The following is a 27,648-nucleotide window of genomic DNA, read 5'->3' as shown; positions in this document are numbered from 1 at the left end:
GTCTAAAGTGTAAATCAATGCAAAATTAGGTTTCCGAATTTCACATGATATATATGACAGAAGTGACAAATTCAATAACATTATAGAAGCAATTCTGTGTTGTGCTTTTCTAGACACGATGGTGTTAGCAAAAGAGTCATTCAAACATTTCCAGATTTGTTGTAATCGAACTCTATGTTAACAAAGGACCGATGTTTGATAGGATTTGGACGATAATATGGTGATTTACACAGATGCAAATGTAGTAAATATAGTTTTTTCTGCAATTTTTGCGATCTCACACCCAAATTTGATTCGTTTCTCATTGCTAAAAATCAGTCGTGTTACTTCAAAATGAATACATAATGAATTCGTTAAATAACTGACTAATCTGTTTAAATGTCAAGTGATATTTCTCGTTAAATGGAAACTCCCAGACATGGCTACAATTCCAGTTATTCAACAAAAAGACCTTAATTTGTGCGATACTTCTTATCCTTTCTGGATCGTCTCTTGCATCTGCCATCAGTATCTTTGTCACCAGCTATAAACTTCCTCTTAGACTTATTCATTTACTGTAAAAATTTAGTTAAAAAAAGCTTCCATAGAATATGCAGTTAATGTTTGAGACTAGCAAAAAGATTTAGTGACCACATCTTAGACATCAGACTCAAATTTGAGTACTGAGCTCAAAGTACTCCATAGCCTTTGAATGCAGTACACTGGCAACCATTTTTGAATTGGTCATCACGCTTATACCTTTCTAATTTCATTTATTTTGTTTGAAATTTAATTGACTATTTATTTCTTCTATCATTAGAACGGTTTCTAAAAGACTTTTTGCTAATTCATTGACTTTAAAATCTAATTTACCGAAAGCTCAAAAATGATCATAACAGTCTAATTGGAGTATAATAAAGATTTCTGACTTATTCCCTGATTCTTTGTATCTGTGCTTTCCGAGTGACTGCTGCTTTCACAAGCCGTCAAAAGATCCTTTTCCAAATATTTTGAAGGCAACGAAAGTTTCTCATCTCTGAAAGCATTTCCTTTTAATTGCATTTCTCTGGATCAACTTTATGATTTTTTTCACTTGCATTTCTTTTTAGGTAGACAATATATCAACTTTATATAAATCAAACTGATTCCCTTAAATTTGTTTTTAAATATACTAATTTGCATAAGATAGCTAAAACATCAACTGGAAGTAATTAATCAGTATATGTAATTAATTCATGCAACTGTCCAAACTGTAGCTTGGACTTTAAGTATCATTTCAGCTCGTAGCTTATATTTTACTTCATGCAAACTGATACCTTTCGTTCTCCGGAAATGCCGATAATTTACAAATGTGACAGTAAGCAGACAGCCATCGGTTACAAATAATATAAGTAAATGAATAAATAAATTATTAAGTAAGCTTTTCAGAAATTACTTATTTGTTTTAGATAATTGTGAAGCTATTTACTACCTATTTTTATCCCTTATCGCTTTAGTTGTTAAATTGATGGCATTTACTTTAAAATAACTATTGCTGTCTGGAATTCCACAACGTGGATAGTGACGTTCAACATGTTCACGAATCACGCAACAACGGTGGTTACGCGATGAATTTAGTGTATTCTCAATCACATTTGTCATCTGAATTTCGACAGTTCATTATTTGAATCGAAAATGATTAAGTTTAAATAATCAGTTATGCTTGTACAGCAGCAATTCAATTACCAGTTTTTGATCTTAAAAATTGTTAGTGTAACTCGCTATTATTATATTAGACTTGAAAATGTTGTAAGCAATCAGTTGGAAATTATTTTCTGTGATTGTTTTTAGAAATTACTTACTTAAATTTCAAGCTAAAACTAATATTTATTTGCTCTCCAAGTTAATTGATAAAATATGATAATATCAAAGAGTACGAAACAGTATGCCCGGAAATTCCCATTAAATTGCTAATAAATCAACGAAATGGTTTTTATACTGTAAATAAATCGAAAGAAATAATTCCAAACTTGTCGTAGTGAGTGTCCAATTGTAAACAAGCTACCTGAATAATACCTGATCTACTGGTCTATCACATAGGGGTCATTAATCAAATAATAGTAATTTTGCCGTAATTGATGCTATCAATGTAGATACTGTGAAGAAAATTAATTGTTGTAAATAATAAACAAAGTAGTTATATAAACATTTGTCAAAAGAAATAAGTTATCTACACTTTTTGGTAATCCAATGCATTTTTCTCGAATGATTTCACGATCTTTTGGTGATAGGAACGGTGTCCGGATGCAAGAGAAGAGAATTTCGGCTTCACTATCTGTCCGGATCATTTTCTTGAGCCAGTGAATAAAACGCTGACTTAATTCCACTTCGGATGATATGTCTACGTCACATCTTCATCATGGAGACGATCAAAGATCACAAAAACAAAATTTAAAAAGTTTTTTAAACTTATAAGTTCTTGAGAGAAATGTTAAATATCAGTTTTCACTTTTTTTTTTTCATGTTTCCGTCGTGCAAAGTTCCCATCACTTTGAATTCGTGAATTGACTGGTCAAATTATTAAAATTGAGGAACTGTGTTATCAATTATTGATAAATCATTAAATGTAGTAAAATTGTGGGAGAGAGAGACAAGTGCAGAAAAGCATAAGAAGAGTAAAAAGTTGCTTTCCTTATATTTTCGTTGATAAGATAAATAATCTTGTATAATCAAAGAACTACCTGCTATAAAGCATAACCAGAACTGCTGCTGGTAGAATGTAGAAAAAAGTCGACATGGCAACTTCGCTGATATTTTCTGCAGCAGATTCCACAAGCGCGGATGTTTCATTAATGCGCAAAAACATGCTCCAATCAGAAGATACCAAATTTAAGGCTAATAAAAGATTTGAACGTGGTCCTTTCTCCACTTTTTCGATTACATGCTGAACATTCAGATTGATCTCTTGGCCTTTTGTCTTATGAAATGCTGGCAAACATTGCAGTGAAATCATGGATTCACTAATCATTCGTATGTATAAATTGATCTTTTTTCTCTATTACTTTGCTACGAACTTCAGAAATTCCAACAAACCTCTACGATTAAAGAGGTAAATTGATTCATACGAAAAATGCGTGCTAATTGAAGCAAATCAGTGAGAATATTATCACCCAAGCGTAAATTACGTTTATCTATTCCAGCAATAAAATCTGTCAGCGTACGTACAGCGCCGACATCATAGCATGATAGATCAATTGCTGGTGGTACCTTTCCGCATTTCATCAACTGAAATATCAGTTTGATTGAGCGGGTGATAATAATTATTGTTTCAAATATTGTTCCTCTTACTTTCCGATAAAGAATTACCAGGGCGATTTTTTCGGAGCATTTCGCGAAGTTCTCTACTTTAATTAAGTAATTACGGCGTCTTGTGCGTAAGATGATGTTATCCGATGATTTCCTCAAACAAGTTGCCACGTGCTCCGTCATATCACTATAACTATGTTCAGTGATAACAGCGAGTAATAAGTTTGAAAAGAATGGAATAAAATTTCGCAACAAACAGATGATAAAACAATCAATTATAGAAATAATGTGTTATGAAGAGATTGTGAGAACCCACCTTATTGATGACATACAGTAGCTGTGGACTCATTTTTAAATCTTAATCTGAATTAGCTGCTTTCTGCTTGCACAAAAGTTGCTATTTTTATTTTTAAGCTTCAAATTTCGTGCACTAGTTTATGACTTGTGCAGCACTTCACGTGATAATCAATAATAAATTAATAAAAGCTGGTAATTTAAATCGAGAACATCGGATTAACTAATGCTTCCAAAATTGTTGGAACTCTAAAGTAGACAAATCGGACAATACTATTGTCATTTAATTTGTCCCGATATTTTCCATTTAATAAATAAAATTATTTGATGGAAATAGATTTTGTGTAGTAACAAAATACAAACATTTCTAATAATAAAAAAATATAAGACGCACTCAGTAAGCGCTATTTGCGTTTCTGAACGGATATCAGCTTCATCCATTTGCATGTCACCAATTACTTCTGTTCTTCAAAATACGAATAATTCATTCTAAAAAAATGCGCATTACCTAACGATTCTGAATTATGCAAATTAAATTTAAGTACCTTAAATATAATTCAAGCGATTGGAATTAGCAAATCTGTACATTTGCATCTTTTGCATCAATAATTATCAATGAGATTTTCTATCATCGGTTGCTATGTGATCTATATAACATTGTATTACAACTGGAACGTAATGAAATATTAGATAGAACTATTTAAATCTTTTATTACATGACAAAGTATTGTTCATCAATAGATGTAAACTCTGTGAGGTTGGTGATTGTTTTCGCCTTCAGCGAGTAATACTTTGGAAAGTTGAGCTTCTCTATAAATTAAGAAATAATTTTTTCAGTCTTTGGAATATACGTACGATAAATACGATAATATGGGTTTATTTGAAAGTAAATCAACTTCAGCAAGGAATCATATAGGAGTGAAAGGTACAGAAAATCAATGACTGAGATTGGTTACATCTGACTAAAAGTTTGAGAAGAACTCTAGCTATCAAAATCCATAAATATATTTAATGTTTTTGGTGATAGGAAAGAAAAGCCAACAAAAAGAAGTAAAACCATTGAATGTCAAGCAATCGATCAATGAGACTGGATCATATTCAAAGAAGGATCCAGTAACTGATATGAAAATGAAGCAGATTGCCTTCTGGATCAGTAATCAGGAATCCAAACAAAACAGAGATTTTATGAAAATTTCAAAATCAAAATTAGAGAAGAAAAAGGACGAGTCGCCAGCACATGGAAAACAAACAAGTATTGAAGCTTTCAGAAATAGTTTAGAAAAAAGAAAACAAAAACAGACAAGAAATACGTCAAATGTTTCGAAAAAATTGTTCTCACTTCGTAATTAAGAGTAGAATTTTCGATAAACAATGCCTAAGTTAATAAATGAACAAAGAAGAACTCATAAACTCTTTTTCTGCAGTAAATCGCTGATATTAATTTGTTTAAAGATAAATGTGATCTTGAATGACTGTTCATAAAAGCGAAACACATTAAGCACTAGCACACACTAGAGAAGCACTAAAATAGATCGGATCCATCCATTTTTAATGTTTATGCAATGCAATGTTTTAATCTGAGTTGATTTGAAATTACTGATATGATAGAAGATTATGATTATCACTCATTAGATTTACAGGATCAACAATTATGAGGCGTCAACGGGACAAATCACTGAAGGAAGAACTTTCACGAAGGTTTCCTTTTATCAAATTATCAGCATTGTCATAGACATAATTATTGACAATGATGATGATCATTACTCGATGCTCATTTTACATGTTTAATGACATGACTTTTCGTTCATAAAGTATTCTTTTTATAGAATCGAAATCATTAATCCAACTGAAATGAAGGCTGAATTGAAGAAGCACAGCCTGAGAGATAAGGTAGGAACAATAAAACCAAAAGAACGAATAACTCAGAATCGTAATATGGACAAAAATAATGATGATAACTTAGAGAGAACACAAGAACAGTGTCCGGAGATATAGGAAATTAATTAGTATATGCAATGATTATTAATTCATTTTTATATTTGCAAAGGAATTAAAGTTGGCAGAATTTTTAAATCATTAAATTAGTGCGCTTCTCAATGAAGTATGTATAGTTACAAAACAAATAAATGCATTTCTTTTCTGCCATAATTATTTGTTCTCGTAGTGCACATCGAACGTCTTTGCAACTTAGAAAAACATTTATTTGCAAAATATTAACAACAAGAAATAACTTTTGAGATTTGAGATAAATGTTAAATTTAGTAGATGTATGGAGGTGAAATAATTGAATTTTCCAAATTAGCTTCGATATCTGTTGAAAATTTTCCTCTAAGATTTTGTAAAAATTTCGATCGCTGACAAAGAAATATTTTCCTGCTAATGCAATGGGAATTTACTTATCTATTACTTAAGGTTTTTATTCCGCTTCCTAACTTCTTCCTGAACTAAGATCATTCCTTTTCAATAAGATTTGCAATCTCTGCTGTGCTAGTTATGAATGAGTGAATTTCCTGAAAATAGCAACAAATGAGGAAAAAATAAAGGTAATGATCAGGAATGCATAAATAAGTAAGTAAATGGAATAGTAAATAGAATGGTTTTTCATAGTTAAATAAAATTTTTCTTCCTAAACAAAGTTGGAAAAGTTTTGACAGGTAGGTGTAAAAAAAAATATTCGGCAAGTGATGATAAGAGCTTAAAAAATATTAATTTTGTAAGTCCAATTATATGATCTCTATTTCTTTGTTGATCAGTTATGACATTTATAGATGTCTGAACCCAAAGCCCCACATAAGTTTGTTTAACAAAACATTTCAATTAAAATATTAGAATTTATGTAAATTTATGCAAAATTCATGAAAGTATAGGTATACAAAGTTTTTCATTTTGATTTTATTTCGTTCATTCTTAAGCCTTTTTATGGTCAGTTAACTATGCTTTTCCTCATCGGCATAAGACTTTTTCTAAAATGAACTGAAAAATACAAATGGATTTAATTTATTGAGTATTATTATTGCAGTAGTATGGGACCAATTGGAAGTAAACATACTAAGCAAAAAAAACATTCTGACGGAACTTCAGGTACTTTAGGAAATTTTTGTCATTAAAACACTATGAAATTTTTTGACGTCGTACTTCGCACAGGTTTTAGGACCTATTTTGTTTTTTTAGCAAAAAATTTTCATGCGTTTTCAAGGCTTTGATGTATGAAAAATTGTTCAGCGACCAATTTTAAATAAAAACCTTTTTAAATAAAGTGATGATTTTCAATAAATTTTAAGATAACAATTAGCTGATTTTCAGAGCAACAGAAAAAATCACTCTTATCAAGATTACGAAAACGTATCTTTCAAAGACCTATTAGTTCGTGGAAGCATAACAGAAACCAACCATCAACAAGTAAGCATAAAAATCGAAAGTTTTTATTGATTATGTTTATGTACGAAACGTGAAGTGGAAAAAAACAAAAAATATTCGGCAAAAAAAGCAAAAAACAGTAATTAAAAAAAGTGTGATAATATGATAATACTTCATAACATGTGAATTAGTGTGAAAAATATTTTAGCACTTTTCTATAACTTGTTTTAGCATTCCATTGTTCCTTTATCATTTTAATTGTACAAGTCAAATTTTTACTTTTTCTAGAAAGAATCAAGCGACAGTCAAACAAAATTTCAAGGACAATCTCAAAATCATCAGAGCAGCCAAGGTTCTATAATTTTTCAATATTTTTTCTTTACTTACTTATACGGCAATCAAGCCATGATTATAGACCAAGTATTGATGAAAATGTAGTAAACATTATATAATTAATATTCCCAAGAAATGAAAAAATAGTCTATTATTCATGAAATAGTTAATTACTTATTTAATAAAGAAGAAAGGTAATAAGGTATACTTGCAATATAGTAAATTTACATTGATTATAAATAAAATATGGTGCTAAATGTGAGATGTATTGATTTTTTTGTTCAGATCATTTTTACAATATTTTCTAATACTTTTAGAGAAACTGTTTAGCATCACATATATTTTTCAAAATAAGTAAGAAGAGTGTAAATCGAATAAAAAAGGTATTGTAAGAAAAGGTAGGGATGTTGGAGTGCGAAAGAATCATAAGGAGACTGAATCATACAAATCAACAAGAGCGCCATCAGAATCTCTTTCTTCTCTCAGCAACTCAGTGATTCATAAGATGCCAGATGCTGCGCGGCAAAAATATCGAAAGAAGCAGAAAGAAAGTGCAGCCCGGTAGATTAATTTAATTTATTCTTTGTATTTCATGTTACTTCAGAATCAAAATTTCAGTGGTACAGCATATTCTGCTTTTTCTTATTAGGAATGATAATAAAACTTTACTGACCCCGTAGTATTTCATATTTCCATATCTTATATGAAGTAATTGATTTATGATTATCGAAAAGCACTTGACTTCATTTCAAACAACAAAAATTTGGTGATTTCATTTATCCTACAACAATTAGAAAAGATTAGGTTAAAGTTATCTTTTTATCTTTTCCACTTGTATTACCATTTACCTAATAATGCAAGTATCATTATCATTTCCAGAAGTACCAGTAAAACATTACAAAGATGGGCTAAATTTCCCGGATCGTCACCTTCTTCATCAAGTCGACAAAGCATTAGAAGTATTGTACTCTTATGTATTGCACTCTTATTTTGAAGCTTTATTCCGGTAAAAGTTAAGTTGGTTATGCAGTTAGGAACACGAAATTTACCTTTAAATCTTGATCTCTGTTTTAGCATTTTAAATACTTCGTTCCTAAAATATTACCTTGAGGTGTTCGAAAAAGGATCAAAGCATTCTTTAGCCGTCCTATGAGTGATGTCTCAATACAAAAATTTGTTGAAAAAATTAAAAAAAGAAATGAACTGCGGAAAGAAAGTACTTTCAAAAAGGTATTTAAATTCTATCATTAAAATATAAATTATCAACATTAATATCACCTAAGGAAGAAATCTAAACCATGATTATGTAATCCGAAACATCAAAATAGACGGGACATCAGACGAGGTTAATTAAAAATGTTTTTGACTAGTACATTTAAAAAGATAATCAGAAAGGATAAACTTGCTTCGTTTTTTACATTTTTCAGGAACTACCAGAAATACCTTTGCGGAGTGCAGATGAAAAATTCCCATTCAGACATCGAGTTGAAAGGTATTTTTAAACGGCCAATATGTGATAATTGTTATTTGCAGCTAACGTTAAAAAAATACGTAAAATTTAATTATAATTTATTTAAATATCAAAAGTTGCTAATGAAAGCCGTTGACCAATGGCAAAACTTGTCCTGCAATACATTTGTCTTAAATTTTTTGTTCATCGAACAAAAAGATTGCATTTATTGTAAAAGTTTTTAATTAGAACAAGGATTTTTTTGTTTTGAAATCACATATTGAAAAACAAATTTTTAGGTACGAGACAGAAATGAAGGAGGAAGGTGTTAAAATTAATTCACTCAAGGTTCAGTTATAATACCACCAAAATATTTTAGAGATGAAATGTAAATAGGAAACGAGGTTGTATAAACAAAAAAAAATCAAAATGCATCAAACGTTGAATCAAACGTATCAAGAATCTAAGTAATCATGAGTCTAAATTTAGCTCAAAGCTAAAATCATATCATTTTATTCTGACTGCTCCAAAAAAACCTCTCGACTAGTCTTGGTGATCAAATATAAAATCTAAGTTCTCGAATTTAGAAACCAGTTTCAAGAGTGATTAATAAAGACAATGAAGGAAAGCTGTTCGACGAGGATGGTCTACCATTTTGGAGTAAATTTAGTAAAGTACAAAAGGTTTGTTATAAATTGAATTTTTGATTATGAAATATTATGATATGATACATCTACTTTTCAGGATAGTGAGCATAGTGGAGAAGTAACGGATGATGAACTACCCATGGATTCGGAAGTATTACTTGAAGTTCAAGCAGGGTTGCGTAAACTTGTTAAGATGCCTAAAATTAGGTCAACTATTACATAAAATGAAGATTACTGCAGTAAACAAAAAGTTTTTTTATCTATTTCTTATTTGCTTTCCTTTTAATTAAAACGTCTTGAAATTTAGAATTGTAATGGATCCTTACGCACCTTTGGATTATTTAAAATCGCGCGATAAAATTTTTTTTACTGCTGAGGTAATCTTCAGCAATACAGTTAGATCAATGGTTAATTTAAACGACGAAATAAGCAACGAAGAGATAATCTCTAAAAGAAGTCGGAAATTAGGTCAGGTAGGATTCTAAAAGTGCTTTTATCATTGTTGAGAACTGTATTTTCAAGAAGCTCGAAAGAGAAAAAATAAAGGATGGAATAAAAATTCCAGACTTCCGGTTAATTTGCTAAAACAGTGATGTTACATTCTTAAATTTTCAACCTTAAATTTCAGTTTTTCTTGAAGTTATGCTTGAAATTTCAATCAATGAACTGTTCATGAAAATGTTGAGAAACATGGAATTATCTTTTCTCTTTTCAGATATCTATAGAAGAACCAATTAAAATAACGCGATATGATGAAAATAACCCTTTGATATATGAACAAGTACCAATATAGGAAGGAGTCATTTGTTTACCATTTTTTAAAATCACTTTTAATTTAAAATTAATGATTAAAGACTTGCCAAAAACTCACCATGTTGAATTTATTTTATCTCTCGTTAACATTTTGAATTGGGATTTATTTCTTTCGTTTAATATTTGTAATTTTTCCAATAAATACTTATTCATTCACAAAACCATTCAATCATACATTTTTCATACATTTTTTATCCAACAACAATCGTGGCACTACTTATCAGTGTTAGTTATTCTGTCACATTGCTTCTGAAATATCGAAAAGGAAAAAGTAAAGTGTTGTGTTGGGCCAAAAATCTCTCGAAATTTTGAATATTCATTACCAAGTTTACTAAATGAGATCAACATTCGTCTACATAACTTCACTTTTAAGTGATCTTACCGCTGAGTACGATATGTCTCCATATATACATACAAACAAATAAATTCAAATGCCAACTATTGAGAACATCCTATGTTGGAAATGGTGCATGCTGTCAGTAGTATGCCAGTTACACTTCAACTGAAAGGTCAGACAACATTTGTCCATGATCAGGATGATCTCAATAGCCTCTGGAAAGCTACCTTAAAGATAAGGGAAACTCTAACTTCAAACAAGCATATATAGTACTGGCTTGCAAAGCCATTCATCTAAGAGATGGAAATCCCAAACAAGCTCATAACCTCAGAGTTCCATATCACCCGTTATCGCCTATTTTTGTGCTTGAGTTAACAAAATATTTTTCATTTAATCACGACGAAAATTCAAAATAACCAGGTAATAGAAAGCTAGAGTTATAATTATTGAGATATTTTCAATTTTTTTAATAAAAAAATGAATTAAATCATTGCTGTTGTAAAGGATAGTATTTTCATTTTATTATTGTCCGATGTAAATTTTAGCTAATTTCATTTTTATCAAAAAGTCTTTTATTATTAATTTGTACATCAAAAATGATTGCTGCCCTTTGCTGACGTCCTCTGTATTTGCAAAGGATATCTTCTATATCAACATCTCGTATTGTCCAAAGGAAAAAAAAAAATGCAAACCAATTGTGATAAAATTAGTTTCCAAAAGAGTGATTAAAATAATAGCAGCACTGACAATAGCACTGTTAGTAGATAAGATTAGTCCAGTGCAAGTTACACCTCCTCTTAAAAAGCCACCGCGCTTGATAAGTCTCGAGAGTTATTCTCCTATTCTTACTGTTCCTGAAATGCCATTACCGCCCCTCGTGTACATGAGAAGACACTCAAAAGAATACAATGCCTGCTGAAAAATTTCTTTTGCTTTGACCAAATAAACGAATAAATGGTGAAAATATCCCACTCCATTTACTTCCAAGTGCACTGCAGTTTATTTAGTTTATTTCTAATTAATTATTATTATAATAATTTGCTGTTGTCAATGTGAGGGAATTTGGTTTTTCTCATTGCTCGATAAAGTGTTACTGTACCACAGATTGAATTTGATATTCTGTCATGCCCAGAAAGTGGGTACAGATGGACAATGTCGAAAAAGATTATAAATCCAAACAACGGATTGTCCCCAAACATCAACATTCACCTGAATGCGAAATACTTCAAAAGAATCCACTAGTTCACAAGCTCCCGGTTGTTCCACCTGATTAATTCGCATATCAACCATTGGCGGGATGCTAAGTTGCGCAGTGACTGAAATGTAATTTAGGTAGCGATGTGCAAATATGTTGTAGCAAACCATTTCCAGACCAACGGTTTACGGGTGGATTGCTAAAATGCATTGTGTCTCGTTGGATGACAATGATAGGATTTGCATCTTCACATATGAGAAATAATTCTATTTTCATATACGAGGAAATGTGTTAAATCCAGGACTGAGGAGCACAAAAGTATGTTTTAAATTTCTTCTAACAAATTCATTTGTAAAAGAAAACAAGCAACTGCTACGAAATGTTTATAAACAGTCATTATGCTTATACTAATGATTGTTCATTTTGAATAAGGCAAAATTACTTTAACTGAAATATATAGTAGTAATTTTAAGGTTCAATTTCATTTCCCTGTGGATTCCCTTGTGGCTGAGTGCTTTTGTAATATTGTAGCTGGCGATGGCATATGTGGTAGAATCTCCCAAGTCGTACAGGTCTCAATTGAAGGGTCAAACAAAGTGTGTTCACGACCAGTGGGTCATTAGCTTTAAAGCAACCATCTTAGGAGAGGGATGATTTAACTCGGTTTAAAGCCAGATAGGTGAAGCTCGTTCGCCTTGCAAAGCTGTCCGTCTAAGAGAAGGATACTCCAAACAAAATTGTGACATTAGGATTTTGCTGCCATCATCCAACTATCTGGCTTTAAATCTGTTAGATTTATCAGACCTGATAAAAAAGTTTGTTAGACCAGTTCTGTGCACGCTGCGATTCACTAAAAAAGAGATTGGCATTAGAGATGACATTCTCGTTCGATACTGCTGTCATAAAATAGGGTCTGGTTCGAGTAAATTGTAGAACTGAATAGTTAATGCTTTGCAAAGAAAACATTTGATAAATCTTTATTTTATTGAGATAAAGATTACTGTTGGTCGTAGTTATTAAATAATATTAGAAAGCTTATGGAAGTAGATGTAAGAGAGCAATGAATGTCACTATTCAAAAAACTTGACCTTGACAACAGGTATAATTGCTTATATAGTAATCGTTTAACTCATAGCAGCACTCATGATTTACAATACAGGAGGTCAGCTGAAAAATGCTGTTAAGTCATCAACAATCAGATCCAGTGAGCTGATAACCTTATCAAATTCGAATATAATTTATAGTTAGTAAGATAAATAACAAAAGAAGTGAATATAAACAATCTAATTGGAGACAAAATCGAACCATATTTTTGTTAAGAAATAATTGAAATAAGCTCAGCTATATGGAAGATGAATATTAGAGAAACAAGATGAACTTAAGTTACATTGGAACATTTGTCCAAGGAATGTTCTAGCAATGCAGCTTTCATTTCTATGGATTTAATACAATTTTATTTCTGCATATTATAATTGGGATTTTCCAATATAATTGGGACAATTGTTGCTCTATATGAAAAGCCTGTCTTCGAAAGAATTTGTTTTCCTCTCAAAGAATATGGTACCGGCTACCCGGTTCTTTAGTCACGTAAACCCAAAGCCGAATGTTTCCACTCAGACGTTGACTTCACGGTCAAAAAATCACCTCTAAGTGTTAAATTTGACAACAAGTCATTTCGATTGAATGATCTTATTTGGAAACGTCTTTAGTATTGTGTACTCTTATTATTGTTGTAATTCCACAATATCGACAATAGCTTTATTGGTTTTCTGCAATTTCGTAGCATATCGCCAAGTTGTCTTTATTTTCTCCATCAACGCTTGTTGAAAATGAACTGAGTGAGTGTTAAGACCAACCGAATCAAAGCTTGTAGTACCCAAAAACTGAGCTTAGACAAAGGTTTCAACTCCTTACGTAGCGCACAATGGCTTTTAACAAAGCGCATCATTACCGTGAGCAAATAACTCTCACTGTCACATGTTGTTAACCCTTCATATAGTGCTGGTTGATTTACAACATCACGTCATTTGCTTAAATGGGTGGTGAATATGAAAACTTCTATGATATCTTGCAAGCAATGCAAATTTTATATTTATTTACGGAATATTCAATTTTTAATTTGTAAATTTCTATCTTATGAATTTAATACAAAATTATTTCAACATATTATAAATTTATCTCGAATTTTTTGACACTCCTTATATCTTCCATTACAGAACAACAACATATTGTTCTTTTTAAACCATATATTCGAACTTTACAAGCTGATCCTGTAAAAAATGGCAAATTTCATATCGATGTTCGCCCTACCAACAAATTCCTGTGCATGATAAAATCATAGTTCTAAATAACTTCAACGTCAAAATAGGCAAGAATTTTGAAATCTGAAAAGAAAATCAGAGCATTGTGCATCACAAACAGCGTTTTCTAGTCGGGAGCCTAAAGACAACTTAGATGCATTCTCGATCCAAGCATTAGCATATCTCATCCACTACATTTTAATGCGTTAGAGAAATTTCCACATTGTTTATCATATCCGAGTTATGCTTAATCATATTATTACACGTTATGCTTAATTATGCTTAGTCATATCCGAATTATATCAGATTATTAAATAGACCACTGCCTGACTGTAGCTTCAAAAATAGCAAGAAACAGTTTTAGGTGAATTACAACTTCCAAATAAATCTTGAAACTAAACTGATAGATAATTTGGCAACATATTAAAGATAGTATTTGTCGAAAATTGAAAGACTTTATTGGAAAACTGTCTTAGTTGTGTTGGAATTGATATAGATGAATGTGTTGGGCAACCGAACCATAACTTATTGGTATAAAAGGGTTTAAATCTTCATATAGTGGGCATTGACTTGCAACAAGCGCATGATTACATTGAGTAAAGGAGATATCAGATGATCTTCATTCTTTATACAGTAAGAAATGGATTTTAATACTGTCATTTTCTCATACCATAAGAATGACTATTAGATTAGAAAACCTTTGCAATATTTGGACACTGTAAACAAATTTGGTTTGCAACAAAGGAGTAAATTTTAAGATATTAAAGAATGCACATGCGTGCCCTTTGTTAATAGTAAAAAATTTCTAGATAAGCAGTAGATAAACTCAACTACGGTGGAAGATGAGTGTTGGGATAATGATTGCTTACGTGAGATGCAATTTGAAACAGTTTTATATTTCTTTAGAAAAAGTTCAATTAAGATAAATTTTAGTATTATGGGTTAATATAGTTTTATTTCGACATATTATTGTAATTTGGTTTTTTCCGACAAGTTTTTTTCCCTGCAGATCTCCACAGATTGCCTAGGTTTCTTCCCAAAGAAAAACAAAGGTTACTTGGATGGAAACACCAAGAAATCAGGGAATGTTGTCAAAGAAGTGAATTACCCACCAAGCACATCTCTCTCAGTCATCTACCATAAGAATAAGAAAAATAGCCTTTCAAGATGAAAGAATACATTAAGTTCTGACAAAAATTTTGAAACAACCAGAACAAGTGGCGGATCAATTTGGCAGAAAAAATTTAATTGTGTGACCGCGGTGGATTCTATGCTGATGTGAACGCAGCATATAGATAAACGGATTTTTTTCTTTCCTTTTTTTGTTTTTTGTAGTGTGTTCTTGTTTATGTCGTAGGTACACAAATGTTGGCTAATTACTTCCTTAAAACTATTCAATTTGACATCCTATTTACAACTAACTGCACTTTTTTAGGTTTTTTGTCCGCATTCCCGATTGAAAAAGAGAAAACAATCAGAGGGGGAATTGGATGCCTTTGTTTGAATACTCGTTTTGTAACACTTTTAGTTCCTTCTTGTTCATCTACTTCCTGAACTGATTTCTCAAAAGTTGTTGATTGAATTGATTTTTTTGTTTAAATGGATGTACTCTATTACATCCATCTAAAAGTCAGTGTGGTTTCAGAGCTAATAGAAGTATCACAGATATGATATTTGTCCTCAGAAAACTGCAAGAAAATTGTAGAAAACAGAATGAAGGACTTTACGTGACATTTATCGATTTCATTAAAACATTTGACCCTACCAACAGGAAAGACATGGCAGGTCATTCAACGATTAAGATGTTCCCTTCATCTTTAAGTCCCTTAAAATGATCACCTGTGAATCAGTCAGTACAGAAATATACTCTCTGAATCCTTCCTAACCTTCATTCGTCTTTGAAGCATTCTGATTTATAGAAGCTTTAGAACTTTTTGGTCTGAAAGATTGCGTTCTCGTAACAATCCTATTTACTCTCTTTCAACATGGTGTTTCAGGGTCACGGAAGATCTTATTGAAGAAAACGATATTTACATCCGACATTCAAAATCCCGAATCACCTTATCCGATATTTGTTTTTTGCAGACAACACGCCTTCTTTCGTCTTTGAAGCATTCTGATTTACAGAAGCCTTAGAACTTTTTGAACTGAAAGTCAGTTTGAGGAAAATAGAAATTCTATATTACCCCGCACCACAAGTAGACATCATTATCTCCACATCACTATCATGTTTGAGAAGCACTATATCCTTGACGAAAAGATCGATAAAAAGATCAACAAGTGAAACAAAGTATTAAGATTAATGTCTATAAAGCGATTATATCACTTACTCTTTTATATGGGTTTTAACCCACATAGAAGGGATCAAGGTTTTTTTTAAGATAATAATTCTAACATCATTATCAGCGATTTCTCGAACGCTTACATCAGCCACCAAACATTCCTAAACATCTATTGGAACGACTCCGTGATCAGTGTTACCATTTTCGAGCAAGTTAGATCCCCAATATTGAGGACACGGTTGTGCTGGATAGGAAACATCATATATACATCCCTTTCTCCTTGATAGTTGTGAGATCCTAAAAATTGCAAAAGCATTCTAAGGTTTCATAATTAAAGTTTAATCATTTAAAATATTTCGTATCACTGTTACCAAGGATTGGTCTCGATAAAAAAATAATATGCTAGTAGGAAGAAGGGACCTTGCAGCTGGCACCATCTAAGGAAGTTTCTCAATGTTTCGGTGTAGAATGTATTTCACATTCCAGATGTCACAATACTGTTGACCGAATAATTCATTTAAAAAAAAAATTATTAATGAGACTTGATAAGTCTTGGTCAGCTTGAAATCATGTGATAATTATTATGAACAGTAGATATCAAGCTTCATACAATTCTCTTAATTTAAATTTTAGATTTATTATTACACAAAAGGTTCCGCTTTTAAAACTTTTCTTATTTATATTTCAGCAAAGACAATGGCGCAAAATATCAGCGGCTTTAGTGGTAATTGATATGCATAATAACAGATTAAAAATTGCGCCAAAAGTAAAAGGATATAATGGATCCAAGGAAAATTTGTTTACTTAATGATAAAAAGACTGTTTGAAAGCATGTTTAGAAGAGTCAATAACCTGTTTGTGAAAATTCAAGATTACCAGTATTTTTATGTTAATGATTGCAGTGCATGAAATAAACAGATTAACACAGACGGTGGATAAGCTCTAAAAAAGCAAAGGATCGATTAAAATAATACATCATATACTTGTACAGTCAAAATGAGGTGTATTTTAAACAATAATATCGGACAATATGATGAAAAAATATCTGATCTGACTATCAAATCAAATAGATTTTCGCTCTTAACAGTTGGTAAACTGATATATTTCTATTATTTAAATAATTGCTCAAGAATTTCCAAATTATTCGAGAAAATTTTTAAATCCCAAAAAAATCAGATTGTAAAACTTATTGCCAGACCAGATTTTTTAAGGAAATAAAGAAAAAATGTAATTTTTTAAAGAAAAACCAAAACCCAATAATTATTTTTCAAACAAGAAAAGAACTAATTCAGAATTACACAACGTAAATTAGGCCACATGGCAAGAAATAAAGATGCAAAACAGTGCGTATGCATACAGCAACTGGTTAATTTGTTGTTTCGAAAAAAAAAACCGGGAAAGAAATTACGTGGTTCATAAAAAAATAAGTATTCAATCAATTACTTATGAAAATAAAAACACATATGACATTGAGATACTAAAATCAAAAAATTTAAATGAGATCACTTGGTAAGTGGAATGCTTCATAGAGATAGAAATAATGTTAAAGAAAAATCTAAACAGCAGAACCTGAACGTAAATTGCTAGACTTAATTATTAAGTACTAAAATGGTCGCTGAAGCTTTGAACCAAAGAAACCTGAATTAGGAATTGAAGGATGAATCCAGATTTAAATCTGAACCCAGTTTTATCTAAATAAGAACTTCCTATTTCAAATAATCCACAACCAACTCTTCAGCACATTGATACTGTCTTGGTTCCAAAAGATGTAAGTATTAAAGAATTTCTGATTTTTTATAAAATCTTTATGCAATCATACTGATTAAGTCTATACCATTAAGCCCATACAAATACAAAAATTTTTGTGAGAATGACATTATTTCCTGATGGAAACAAATTTTCTGACTTTTTTCTGAGACACACTAAATTTACAAGAAAAAGGTTGCCCAAATCTTTTAAAATCAAAGAAAGCATTTCTACACTCTGAGAAGAATATTACTAGATCATGAGATTTAAAATAAAAAAAAGATAGAGAGATGAAATGTCAATAGTTAAGTGTGAAATCAGGATTTACAAATGAAAAGTTATGGAATTCCTCTTGATTTATTGTCCTGAAAACGGCCGGTTCGGTTGGTGTAAGTATTGGCTCTTCCTTCGTAAAATCAGTATCGAAATTACTTGTATCACGTTTTGATTTCTAAAATTAAATCAAGTGAAAATACAGACAAAAGTTTTTGGTGTTTAAATGAGATAAAAATGTGATTATCGCATAGAAAAAGCAAGTTGCAAGCGTCATTAACTCCCATAAATGGCGTTGTTTTCAGCACGCATTTGTCTTCGGGACTCATTCCTCTTTATCGCTTCAATATAAAAAAGTTTATTTACAATTTTAGGCTTGAAAGGTGGTTTGACTCGTCGTGTCTCAAGTGCTTCCCAATCAATATCCCAAAAAAAAGGGTGCGAACGAATTGCATCTTCACCGCCTTGTGATTGCATACAACCCAATCGTTTCAAAGGATTTTTCGTCATTAACTGAAATCAACTAAAGAATTAGTTTAGTTCTTTGCATATTTCTGGACATATGTTTTAGTATTTACATTTTCTTTATTGTTAAATCTAAGAAGTAAGAACCCATGCTTTTTAAATCATTCAGAAAGTGAGCTGGAAGCAATTACTTAAAGTTTACCAATAATTTACCAGAAGAAATCAAGACTAAACAATTTGAATATTGAATTAAACTAAGCAAGAATAATTTTTAATTTTACTTGACTATAGTGATAATGTGTTGATGCTACATTATGAATTAATTTGATTGGAAGGAATAAAAGAATATTATAGATCAGAGTATTATAGACTACAAGAATATTATAGACTACGAATAGGTATTTGCATTTAAGGCCTAATTAGATGATAAAATTACATGCGGTAGTGAATGTATATTATTGGTAAGATTGATAAGCATTATTTTCAAATTCACAGCACTTGAACGAGATGAACTGCTGTGATTTCTCAGCTTAAGTTAAAGTTTGAATATTAAATTACTGCTTTTAAAATGTTGACTGCTTCCTTGGAAAGCCATATGGGATAAAGGACGTCATCGTGCAAGATAGCTTCAAAGAGTTCATCTTCATTATTAGCTTCAAATGGTGGTTGTCCAGCCATCATTTCATACATGAAAACACCTAGCGCCCACCAATCTACTGATACACCATATTCCATTTCTTCCAATATCTAAACAACATTTTTATGCTGTAATAGAGTACTAAAAACTTCACCAATATATCAACTTGTCAAATTTTTTTGTTTGACATCACTACTAAACACTCACCTCTGGGGCAATATAGTCCGGTGTGCCACAAAATGTTGAAGTAAGTTTGGAATTAGTAATGCCTTCTTTACACATTCCGAAATCCGCTAATCGGCAGTGTCCTTCTGCATCCAGAAGAATGTTATCGAGTTTAAGGTCACTAAAAATTTCTCAAATTACTTCAAGAAATCACATTATACTTACTCTCTAGTTGTCAAATGATGATGTGAATGATACACACAAAATATCCACCAATAAAATTTAGCAGAACTTGTTTAATAGCAAATTAAACAAATAGTAACTTGTTAAATTAAAAGTAAATTAAACAAAATTAAACATCTAACCGATAAATAACAGCATTACGGTGCAAAAATTGTAATGCACAGGTAACTTCGGCAGCGTAAAAACGAGCACGTGGTTCATCGAATTTTCGTGCCCTTTGTATTTGAAACATCAAATCACCGCCATTCACATATTCCATTACAAAAAACAGCCGATCCTGAAGATTTTCGGACAAAAAGGTAACGGATGAATTAGTACAAATGTAAATAGTACAGTTCGACAAAATTAGAAGATACGACAAATTAAGAAATTAATTAAAGTGATTAGCAGAGAAAATAGTGCTGAATATGAAGGAATAACTCGAGTTTCTACACATATATGCAAATATGTAATTCCCCATTTATTGTCGCTCATTCAACACTTCAGTTTTGCAATCAAAGACTATATTTTTATGATCACAAATAAACAGGGCAGATGCAAGAAAAGGAAGTTAATAGCAAAAAGATGAATTGTGATAATGAGATAATTGTGAACTTACGATAGTTTGAAAACAAGAATGTATCGCCGTAAGAAATGGATGTTTCGCTGCCAAGGATAAAATTCTTTTCTCGCACATAGTACACTCAACATCGTCGTCTTGCAATATCACGTCTTTTTTTAATATTTTTACTGCATATATTTCATCGGTGCTTTTATGCTCCGCTAGCATTACCTGGGAAAGAATGCGATATAATATATCTCAGTTATTGAAGATTCAAAGAAATGGTTCAGTCAAATTTAATCAAATTAAAAAAAGATTTTTACGGGTAGTAACCATATCTAATAAGAACCATATCTAAATCATATCATATCTAATATCTAATAAGATCCATGTTATATTACTGATCCAAATATCTAGGCTCAAAATAGACTGATTAATTAATTCTACGATTACAATGAGCTAAAAGTCATCTTCATCTAAAATAATCTAGAAGTAAGAAGGAAGCTATGTTAAGAATTTAAATATGTCCTAGGCAATACTGCATGTAAATTTTTAAATTGTGGATAAAAAGATTAAAGTTTGAAATAAAAAGTCCCCAAAAATTTTTGGAAACAAACCTTCCCAAATGATCCTTTGCCAAGAACTTTGATAAAAGTAAAATCATTGATAGTTACAGCGGTTGTTTTTGAGGAAATAGTTGAATTGTCGCTTGATTTTCTATCACTAATTTGATCTTGCGATATTTCATCTTTTTCTGTATTTACATAATGCCCATTATTTTTGAATCAACTGTCCATATATAGTTTGCTTTTTAATTTCATTTTTTTTTTAAATGAAAACAAAACTAATAGAAAGAGGGGAAAAAGATGATTTCAGGAATTTCATCTGTGATCATAGCAGTGTGATTTGATATAAAATGAGATTGAGGTAGGGTATATGCTATGATATTTTACAGAACTTAGTAGCTCACAAAAGTTAAATGATTCGATGGATGAAAAAAATGACTACCGACACGAGAAATGTGGCATCGTGAAACAAAACTTGTGCAAAATTTGAAATTTGAATGAAAATTTTCAATAAAAGAGTAAAACTTACCAATATCAGCTTTGAAAACTATTTGAGTCATTGAAGTAGTAGTTGGAAGTGCTGATGCTAATAGTGCATTCGGCTCATTGCAAACATCCTCAGACATTATCGATGGCTGAAATTAACAAATTTAAATTACACTAGAAATATCAATTGCAAATTGAATGAAATTTGTGGCATTTTAATTTGCGTAAAAATAAAAATATCACTTTAAATGGCAAGTTGATTCAATCCTGAAATATTGTGAGCTAAAAGTGCAACTGTGCTGTATCTAGGTTAAATGTTAGTAATTTATGACAATAACGCAAGGAATTTTTCTTTGTTTTTTTTTTTTTTTTTAAAAAAAAAAGAGCAATCAGTGCACCTTGGAGTGAAAATGAGACAGAAATATTTATATATTAATGAAATGATTTGAAATACACAAATAACCAAAAAGTAGACATTGTAGCATTGTCCGATAATGCTACATCATCGCTTCTTCTACAATAAATCAGTTATCTTCATATTTGCTTTTTCTCCCTTTGTCCGGAGAAGCATAAATGCATAATACCAAAGGCATATGCATATTGATGTGATGTGATAAAGGTGATAAGGGTGAATGGATACTGATCTGATATGACAGTGCATACTGAATGTGATATGACAAGAGTGCATAGGTACATAAACTTCACACTAAAAAAGTGGTTAAACAAGTCGTATTAGAGAGAAGAATACCTTTTGATGCATGACTCTAAAATTGGAATTGATAACATTTATATATTAACTTAAAACAAAGATAGTAGACGGGATTTATGCGTGTATTGTAGATTTCAGATAACAACCAATCTATCTATTAGAGCAGTTCAATATTTAGCAATTATTGTTGTCTGTTAATAGACACTTGCTGTATCTATATGAAGAACGTATAAATCATAATTCAATTAGAAATCACAATTTGATCGATGAGAGTGATGAAAGATTTGGCAGATGAGAAGGAAATGAGAAGTGAACAGGTATTCAGTGAGCGAATTGTTTGCAGAGAAGAAATCTTAAATTTTCTCAGAAAACCGATTAAATACCTTCTGGGTCGCAGAGCTAAAATGAAAGCGTCAAAAAATCCATCTATAGAACAGTTAGATGATTCATTAAGTTAGGTAACATGAATAAAAAAGATACAGGATCTAATGAACTAGTGAATTAAGCACAACTGGTTTTTTAATGTTATAGACAACAAATTTTTCAAAAATTCTGTTTCAAATAAATATCATCCTTACATGCACATCATTCTAAAATTATTCTGAAATTTATTGACTTTTTTCTCTTAGAGAAGAAAAAATCTATTCAATATGAGGAAAATTGGAACAAAAAAAGACAGTTGAATAAAGAGGAATATCTAGAATTTCTTTCTAGAACTGCAATCTCATAAACAATTGCTCGTATATTTATTTAAGTGCAAAGTCATCACTTCTTAGATATTGCAACTATTAAAGCGAATCAATGCTTTTTCCTTCTGAATCTCATATATAGTTCGAGGCTAGAATTTTCCTGCTTGAATTTGGTTTATGGATTTGGAAGTCATGAAATAATTTTTAACAAACAAAAAAAGTATGATGAAAAAAAAAAAGATAAGAGATTATAGCTGTTCCGCAGTACGCCGAATTTCAAATCAGAAAGGAAGGATTTCTATTCCCGAATGATTTGTCACCTAACGGTTGAAAAAAATAAATAAATAAACATTCAAATTACGTACTTTTTTTTTACACCGAATTGACATTTTATCACCCGTTAAACCGAGTTGAGCAAGTTCCAATGCCATCTGTTTCGCATTGATGCCACAGTTATTGGCGACATTACGTTGACAACTGCAGAAGAATCATGTACTGTTTTACTATATTTGCATGAATGAGCTATACCATAAGTGATACTTCGATCAGTGTAGTGAACATATTTCAAAATTAATTTTAATTTAGGAAAAGCAGGTTTTCAACACCTGCACTTCCAATTTGTAGGAAAAAAAGAAAGCATGTATTTGGTTGAATAGTTTGACCAAAGTTAAAAAGCCAAAAAATAAGGTATTGAAAGAGCCAAAATTAAAGTGACAAACCGTTTGTGTACATTAAGTTTACAGACAGAACATTGTAATCCTTGATTGATCAAGCCATAGAGCATCGAGCCACAATGATCACAAAATGTTGGTCGCTTATAACTGTGAACTGTGAAACGATGCGGCATGTTAATGTTGAATCGGCCAAGGCCCTGCTGTAAGACATTTGTTTTAGCAAAATTCGTACCTAAAAATATGTCCGATAAACATGGTTTAAAAATTTGCTGGATGACTCATCGGAGATTGGTGAGCAACCAAAAATGAAAAGCAAAAGTGGGATATTTAGACCAGAAATATTAACCAAAACAAGCAGAAAAGAATCAGCATTAATCTCGAGAGATTTTAAAAATCTTTGCAAATTACAAGAACCAAAATGAATTAATGAAATCCAGATTTCCTTTCATCTAAAACATATAAATCTTCAAAAGTATTTGAAGGAAATACTAACTAATATATTAACTCAATTTGCTGCCTGTATAAGAAGTAAAATGAAATGAGAAGTGAAGAAACTATTTAAAAAATTTTTTAAAGCAAATCGGCAAGAATCTATTTTTAATTGAATCCCTTTTTTTTCTTTTTTGATAATCGTTTTTTGTAATAAAGAAGTCTTTTTGATGTTAAAGAATTTCAGGAAATTGTGAAGAATTAGTAGAAATAAAAGACTACCAGTCTTTCACCAATTTAAGAGTAGCATTTTGCAAAGTCCATTGAGGAATAATTATGAAAAACCGTGTCATTTATAATGTCAACATTTTTTAGAAAATACTTTAAAAAAAAAAAAAAAATTAGGACTAAATTAATCAAATAAACTCACTGCTTTATTTCTCTCTGAACAAATACATTCTACATTAATCAAATAAGAATCAAGTGTTTAATGCTGAAACTTTAAGATTGTGATTTTAATTTCAAACTGTTAAAGGTAACTGACTATCAATGTTTTTTCCTAGTGTTTCTGAGATTCTAAGAACAACGAATTATGCAAAGTAAACTAGAGCATATACATTTTAAAACAATGAGCAGTGAAGGGAAAAGTTCACCTTAGCTGCTTCAGTTTGTAATTCATCGATGGCATTAATCCGACTTCCGGGACATTTCCATATCACCTGCTCATGACATCGCTTGTGTACAACTACTGTGCATACTTGAAAAAAGAATTTCACTCCCTTTCAAGTGATGATAAACTTTCTCAGTTCAAAATTTTGAAATTTGAAAGGAACTATTCGTAAACTATGTTGAAGTTTTTGAAAGTTTTATTATATTTATTTTTTATAAATCACAAGATAAATTTCTCCTCACAACCACATTTATATCTCAAAAAGATATATTTCTTATAAAAATTTCAAGAAATCAAATTCTATTACTTAACAGATACCAACATTTTCACTGAACCATATCTAGTTTTTTGCTAAAAAATACTGGCGATATCAGATTACGTGTTCAATTTTTGAGTTAGAACGATAATTTCTGGAATACTATAGTTCTCGACATTTTCAGACTTTAATATGGCGAAGGTCGCATTAGCAAAATAAGTATTACAGAATATCTCTTTCATCTCTCCATAGCTCCGTCTGTATGCTTTGTAAAATTACAAATGCAATAAAAAATCCTCATTGTGAAAACAAAATTTCATCAAAATAAAGTAGGAATTGAACTTGTTGAAACTTGTTCCTTCTTTATATCCTCTGAACGAAGTTTCTATCTTAGATAAATATAACTTACTTTGGCATTGGTAGCCTTGTTTGCCAATCCCCCAAATAAAATCTTTACAATGGGCACAAAAAGTTGGCTGTCGTAAAAACAAGGCCAGAAATTTGTGCCCCGTAACCTAAATTAATCTAAATTTTAATAGTTTAAAGATTTTTACATGTTTTTTTTTTTCTTTTGAATTTTCGAAATTTATGTCACTTTCTAAAATGGAAACAGAAAAGAATAGCAAATGCCTCGCTGCGTTTCTGAAAACGCAAGACATGAAGTTATGCTTAGTAAATGAATACTGCTTGCAAAGAAACAATTAAAAACCTCATGAATTTTTCGGCGCATTGCACCTCGCCGTAGTCGACTGTTAAATGCATCGGTGCGTTCCCGAAAAACCCGCTCTCCCTTACCAACATTATTTTTAGGCACCTCTAAATATGTATAACTTTAGAACTAACTTTTCGGAAAACAGTAGTAGTCTATAAAAAAGATCTTGCAATCTACTGCATGGCTAATTCTCATTTTTAAAAGCAACAAAGAAGAAGAAAATTTTTTGAAAGTAATAAGTTTATCTTAAAAATTTGGGAAACTCAAAAAGTTATACAAAATTTATGCCAACCTTCACTTAGTGAACCTCGCAATTCGATAAGCAAATGAAGTTTTCCATGCGGTTCCAGATCAATCTAGAAAGATATTCTCGTAATTTGAGGTAAAATATGTAATTTAAATTTCTCTTAAAATATTCTTTTCCATCGAATTCAAGCACAGTCACTTCTATAGAAAATTTTTGTTCATACCCAGACATCATTCTTTGTTCCAATTTTGAGATCCTCGAATTGTATACGACAGTTAGCCACAAAATCATCAGGAGGTAAGGCGCAATCATGAAACACTGTGAATTCAAGCTCATGACCATCATGAACTTCAGTCTATGAAAGCAAAGCAGTCTATATAATGCAATAATTAATATTGTCCATTATCTAGAATCTCAAATTATTGACAATGATTTAAACAGAAAGAATACTGAACCTCATAATTCTCATTCCAAACAGGCATGGAAGTCTTCGGACGGGTCAATGTTTCTCCGATATGATTCTCATCACAATCAACATTTACATACACATCCAATAATGCTGTCTCTTTTGAATTGGTTGCAAATCTGCAGAAATACTTTTTTAATCTAAATAAAGACTTCTCAATACATCCTTTTAATGTCACCAATGTCAAAAGTTAAATGATCTGTGTAATTTAACGCAATATTTTATAGAGATTTCATAGGATGCTTGGAGTTCGTTTCTGAAGTTTATAGAGTGAGATAATGAAAGTGCAAATGTTATGAATTTATATCTTATACGGAGCGGTTTAGCAGGCCTATAATACAAGCAGATAACAAAATTATCCCGTTTTTTTGATGTGCACTTGAATAAAAAAACATAAAACGGAGCATTCAACTATTGTACCAACCTTTTCGACCATTCGGTAGGTCGGAGATCACGAGCCTCTACAACTTTTATAAGAGCGATTCCGTTGAAAATTGTCATAATTATATATAATTACTTCACCATATCTTTTAATACTGAAGAAAAAGTTGAAAAATAAGTAAGGAATTAGTTTCACATAATAATTTGATAAATTTTTCGTTCTTCGATGCAAGCTTGTCAACAAATAAGATAAAATAAAAATAATAAACATATAGACATCGTTTATTTTCATCGCTCTTTACTAACTTTAATCAGTTTTTTCCATCTGACAAGGACAATGTTGGAAAATAAATAATCGATTAACAATTAAAACAATGTCTTGTAGAATATGAAATAAATAATATCCTGCCTGATTAACAATAATAGAAGATAGACAGCACAAGTAAATAAGGAAATAATTACTTGCCGGAATGTGAGAGATATTGAGTTCAAGGGATAAAGAAATGTGGGAGCTGGAAAATGTTGAGTGATGTGGTAATGATGATGGAATTGAGAAATTTGATAACAAGAACTCTTGAAACGATTAAATTGCTTATCGTTGTTATCTATGATGAAGTTACAGTGTCGGAAACATGAATTAAATTATCCAAAGGGAAGACGAGAAGAGAAAGTTGGTATTTCATTTCCGGACGAATTCATGCCCTCTTCCCTACTGTCTTTTACTGAATACATAAATTTTCTATGCTGTTTTTTCTATTTTTCCTTTCCATAGTTTTTGATTCAAACTTTGAACTAAAGAAAGAAAAATGGGTTAGTTTAAAGCTTCCAACTGGGAATTTGATATAAAGAGAATAAAATAAAAGTCTTGTAGAAAAATACTGAGAGTCTGCCTTGCTTTGTGTAATAGTAGTGTGCGTTTGAAGCTCTAAAATACTGAGAAATCTTTGGAATTTGAGGGTCCTGGAAAAGCCGTGAGGCTTGAGAATTTCACGAAAAAAGCATGATGACAAAACGATCGAAT

General features: G+C 31.1%; 4 protein-coding genes across 5 annotated transcripts; 2 read left to right on the top strand and 2 right to left on the bottom strand.

Annotated features, from left to right (window-relative positions):
- Positions 1-452: 452 nt before the first annotated feature.
- Positions 453-4,005, bottom strand: Bm9977 (Uncharacterized protein; the record flags this gene model as incomplete). The annotated part of the gene is made up of 8 exons (XM_043081804.1): positions 453-523; positions 909-1,015; positions 1,451-1,620; positions 2,193-2,370; positions 2,700-2,902; positions 3,052-3,243; positions 3,325-3,451; positions 3,953-4,005. The coding sequence occupies 8 exons, from the start codon at positions 4,003-4,005 to the stop codon at positions 453-455; spliced, it is 1,101 nt and encodes a 366-aa protein (XP_042937738.1).
- A 423-nt stretch (positions 4,006-4,428) lies between these two features.
- Positions 4,429-5,553, top strand: Bm9978 (Uncharacterized protein; the record flags this gene model as incomplete). The annotated part of the gene is made up of 4 exons (XM_043081803.1): positions 4,429-4,483; positions 4,586-4,810; positions 5,199-5,256; positions 5,385-5,553. 4 exons carry the CDS (start codon positions 4,429-4,431, stop codon positions 5,551-5,553), a joined length of 507 nt encoding a protein of 168 aa, XP_042937737.1.
- A 1,028-nt stretch (positions 5,554-6,581) lies between these two features.
- Bm2785 (Uncharacterized protein) lies at positions 6,582-10,138 on the top strand (the record flags this gene model as incomplete). 2 transcript variants are annotated; one of them, XM_043081802.1, is made up of 12 exons in its annotated part: positions 6,582-6,639; positions 6,862-6,957; positions 7,204-7,267; positions 7,651-7,809; positions 8,128-8,207; positions 8,360-8,478; positions 8,676-8,740; positions 8,998-9,046; positions 9,286-9,381; positions 9,443-9,552; positions 9,653-9,818; positions 10,061-10,138. In XM_043081802.1, 12 exons carry the CDS (start codon positions 6,582-6,584, stop codon positions 10,136-10,138), a joined length of 1,140 nt encoding a protein of 379 aa, XP_042937736.1. The 2 variants fall into 2 exon arrangements, with proteins under 2 accessions (XP_042937736.1, XP_042937735.1); XM_043081801.1 differs by having other exon boundaries at positions 7,642-7,809.
- Positions 10,139-18,316: 8,178 nt separating this feature from the next.
- Positions 18,317-26,747, bottom strand: Bma-pkc-1 (Uncharacterized protein; the record flags this gene model as incomplete). Its single annotated transcript, XM_001901872.2, has 17 exons — positions 18,317-18,469; positions 18,658-18,804; positions 19,315-19,503; positions 19,601-19,739; positions 19,924-20,078; positions 20,400-20,573; positions 20,960-21,096; positions 21,438-21,543; positions 23,158-23,269; positions 23,512-23,666; positions 24,549-24,652; positions 25,231-25,336; positions 25,531-25,637; positions 25,826-25,889; positions 26,004-26,135; positions 26,236-26,365; positions 26,671-26,747. The coding sequence occupies 17 exons, from the start codon at positions 26,745-26,747 to the stop codon at positions 18,317-18,319; spliced, it is 2,187 nt and encodes a 728-aa protein (XP_001901907.2).
- Between the last annotated feature and the right edge of the window lie 901 nt (positions 26,748-27,648).

This window comes from Brugia malayi (assembly GCF_000002995.4).
Source record: "Brugia malayi strain FR3 genome assembly, contig: Bm_v4_Chr4_scaffold_001, whole genome shotgun sequence".
Lineage (NCBI taxonomy): Eukaryota > Metazoa > Nematoda > Chromadorea > Rhabditida > Onchocercidae > Brugia > Brugia malayi.
Note: the sequence above shows the minus strand (reverse complement) of the source record. Positions and strands in the feature narration are given on the sequence as shown.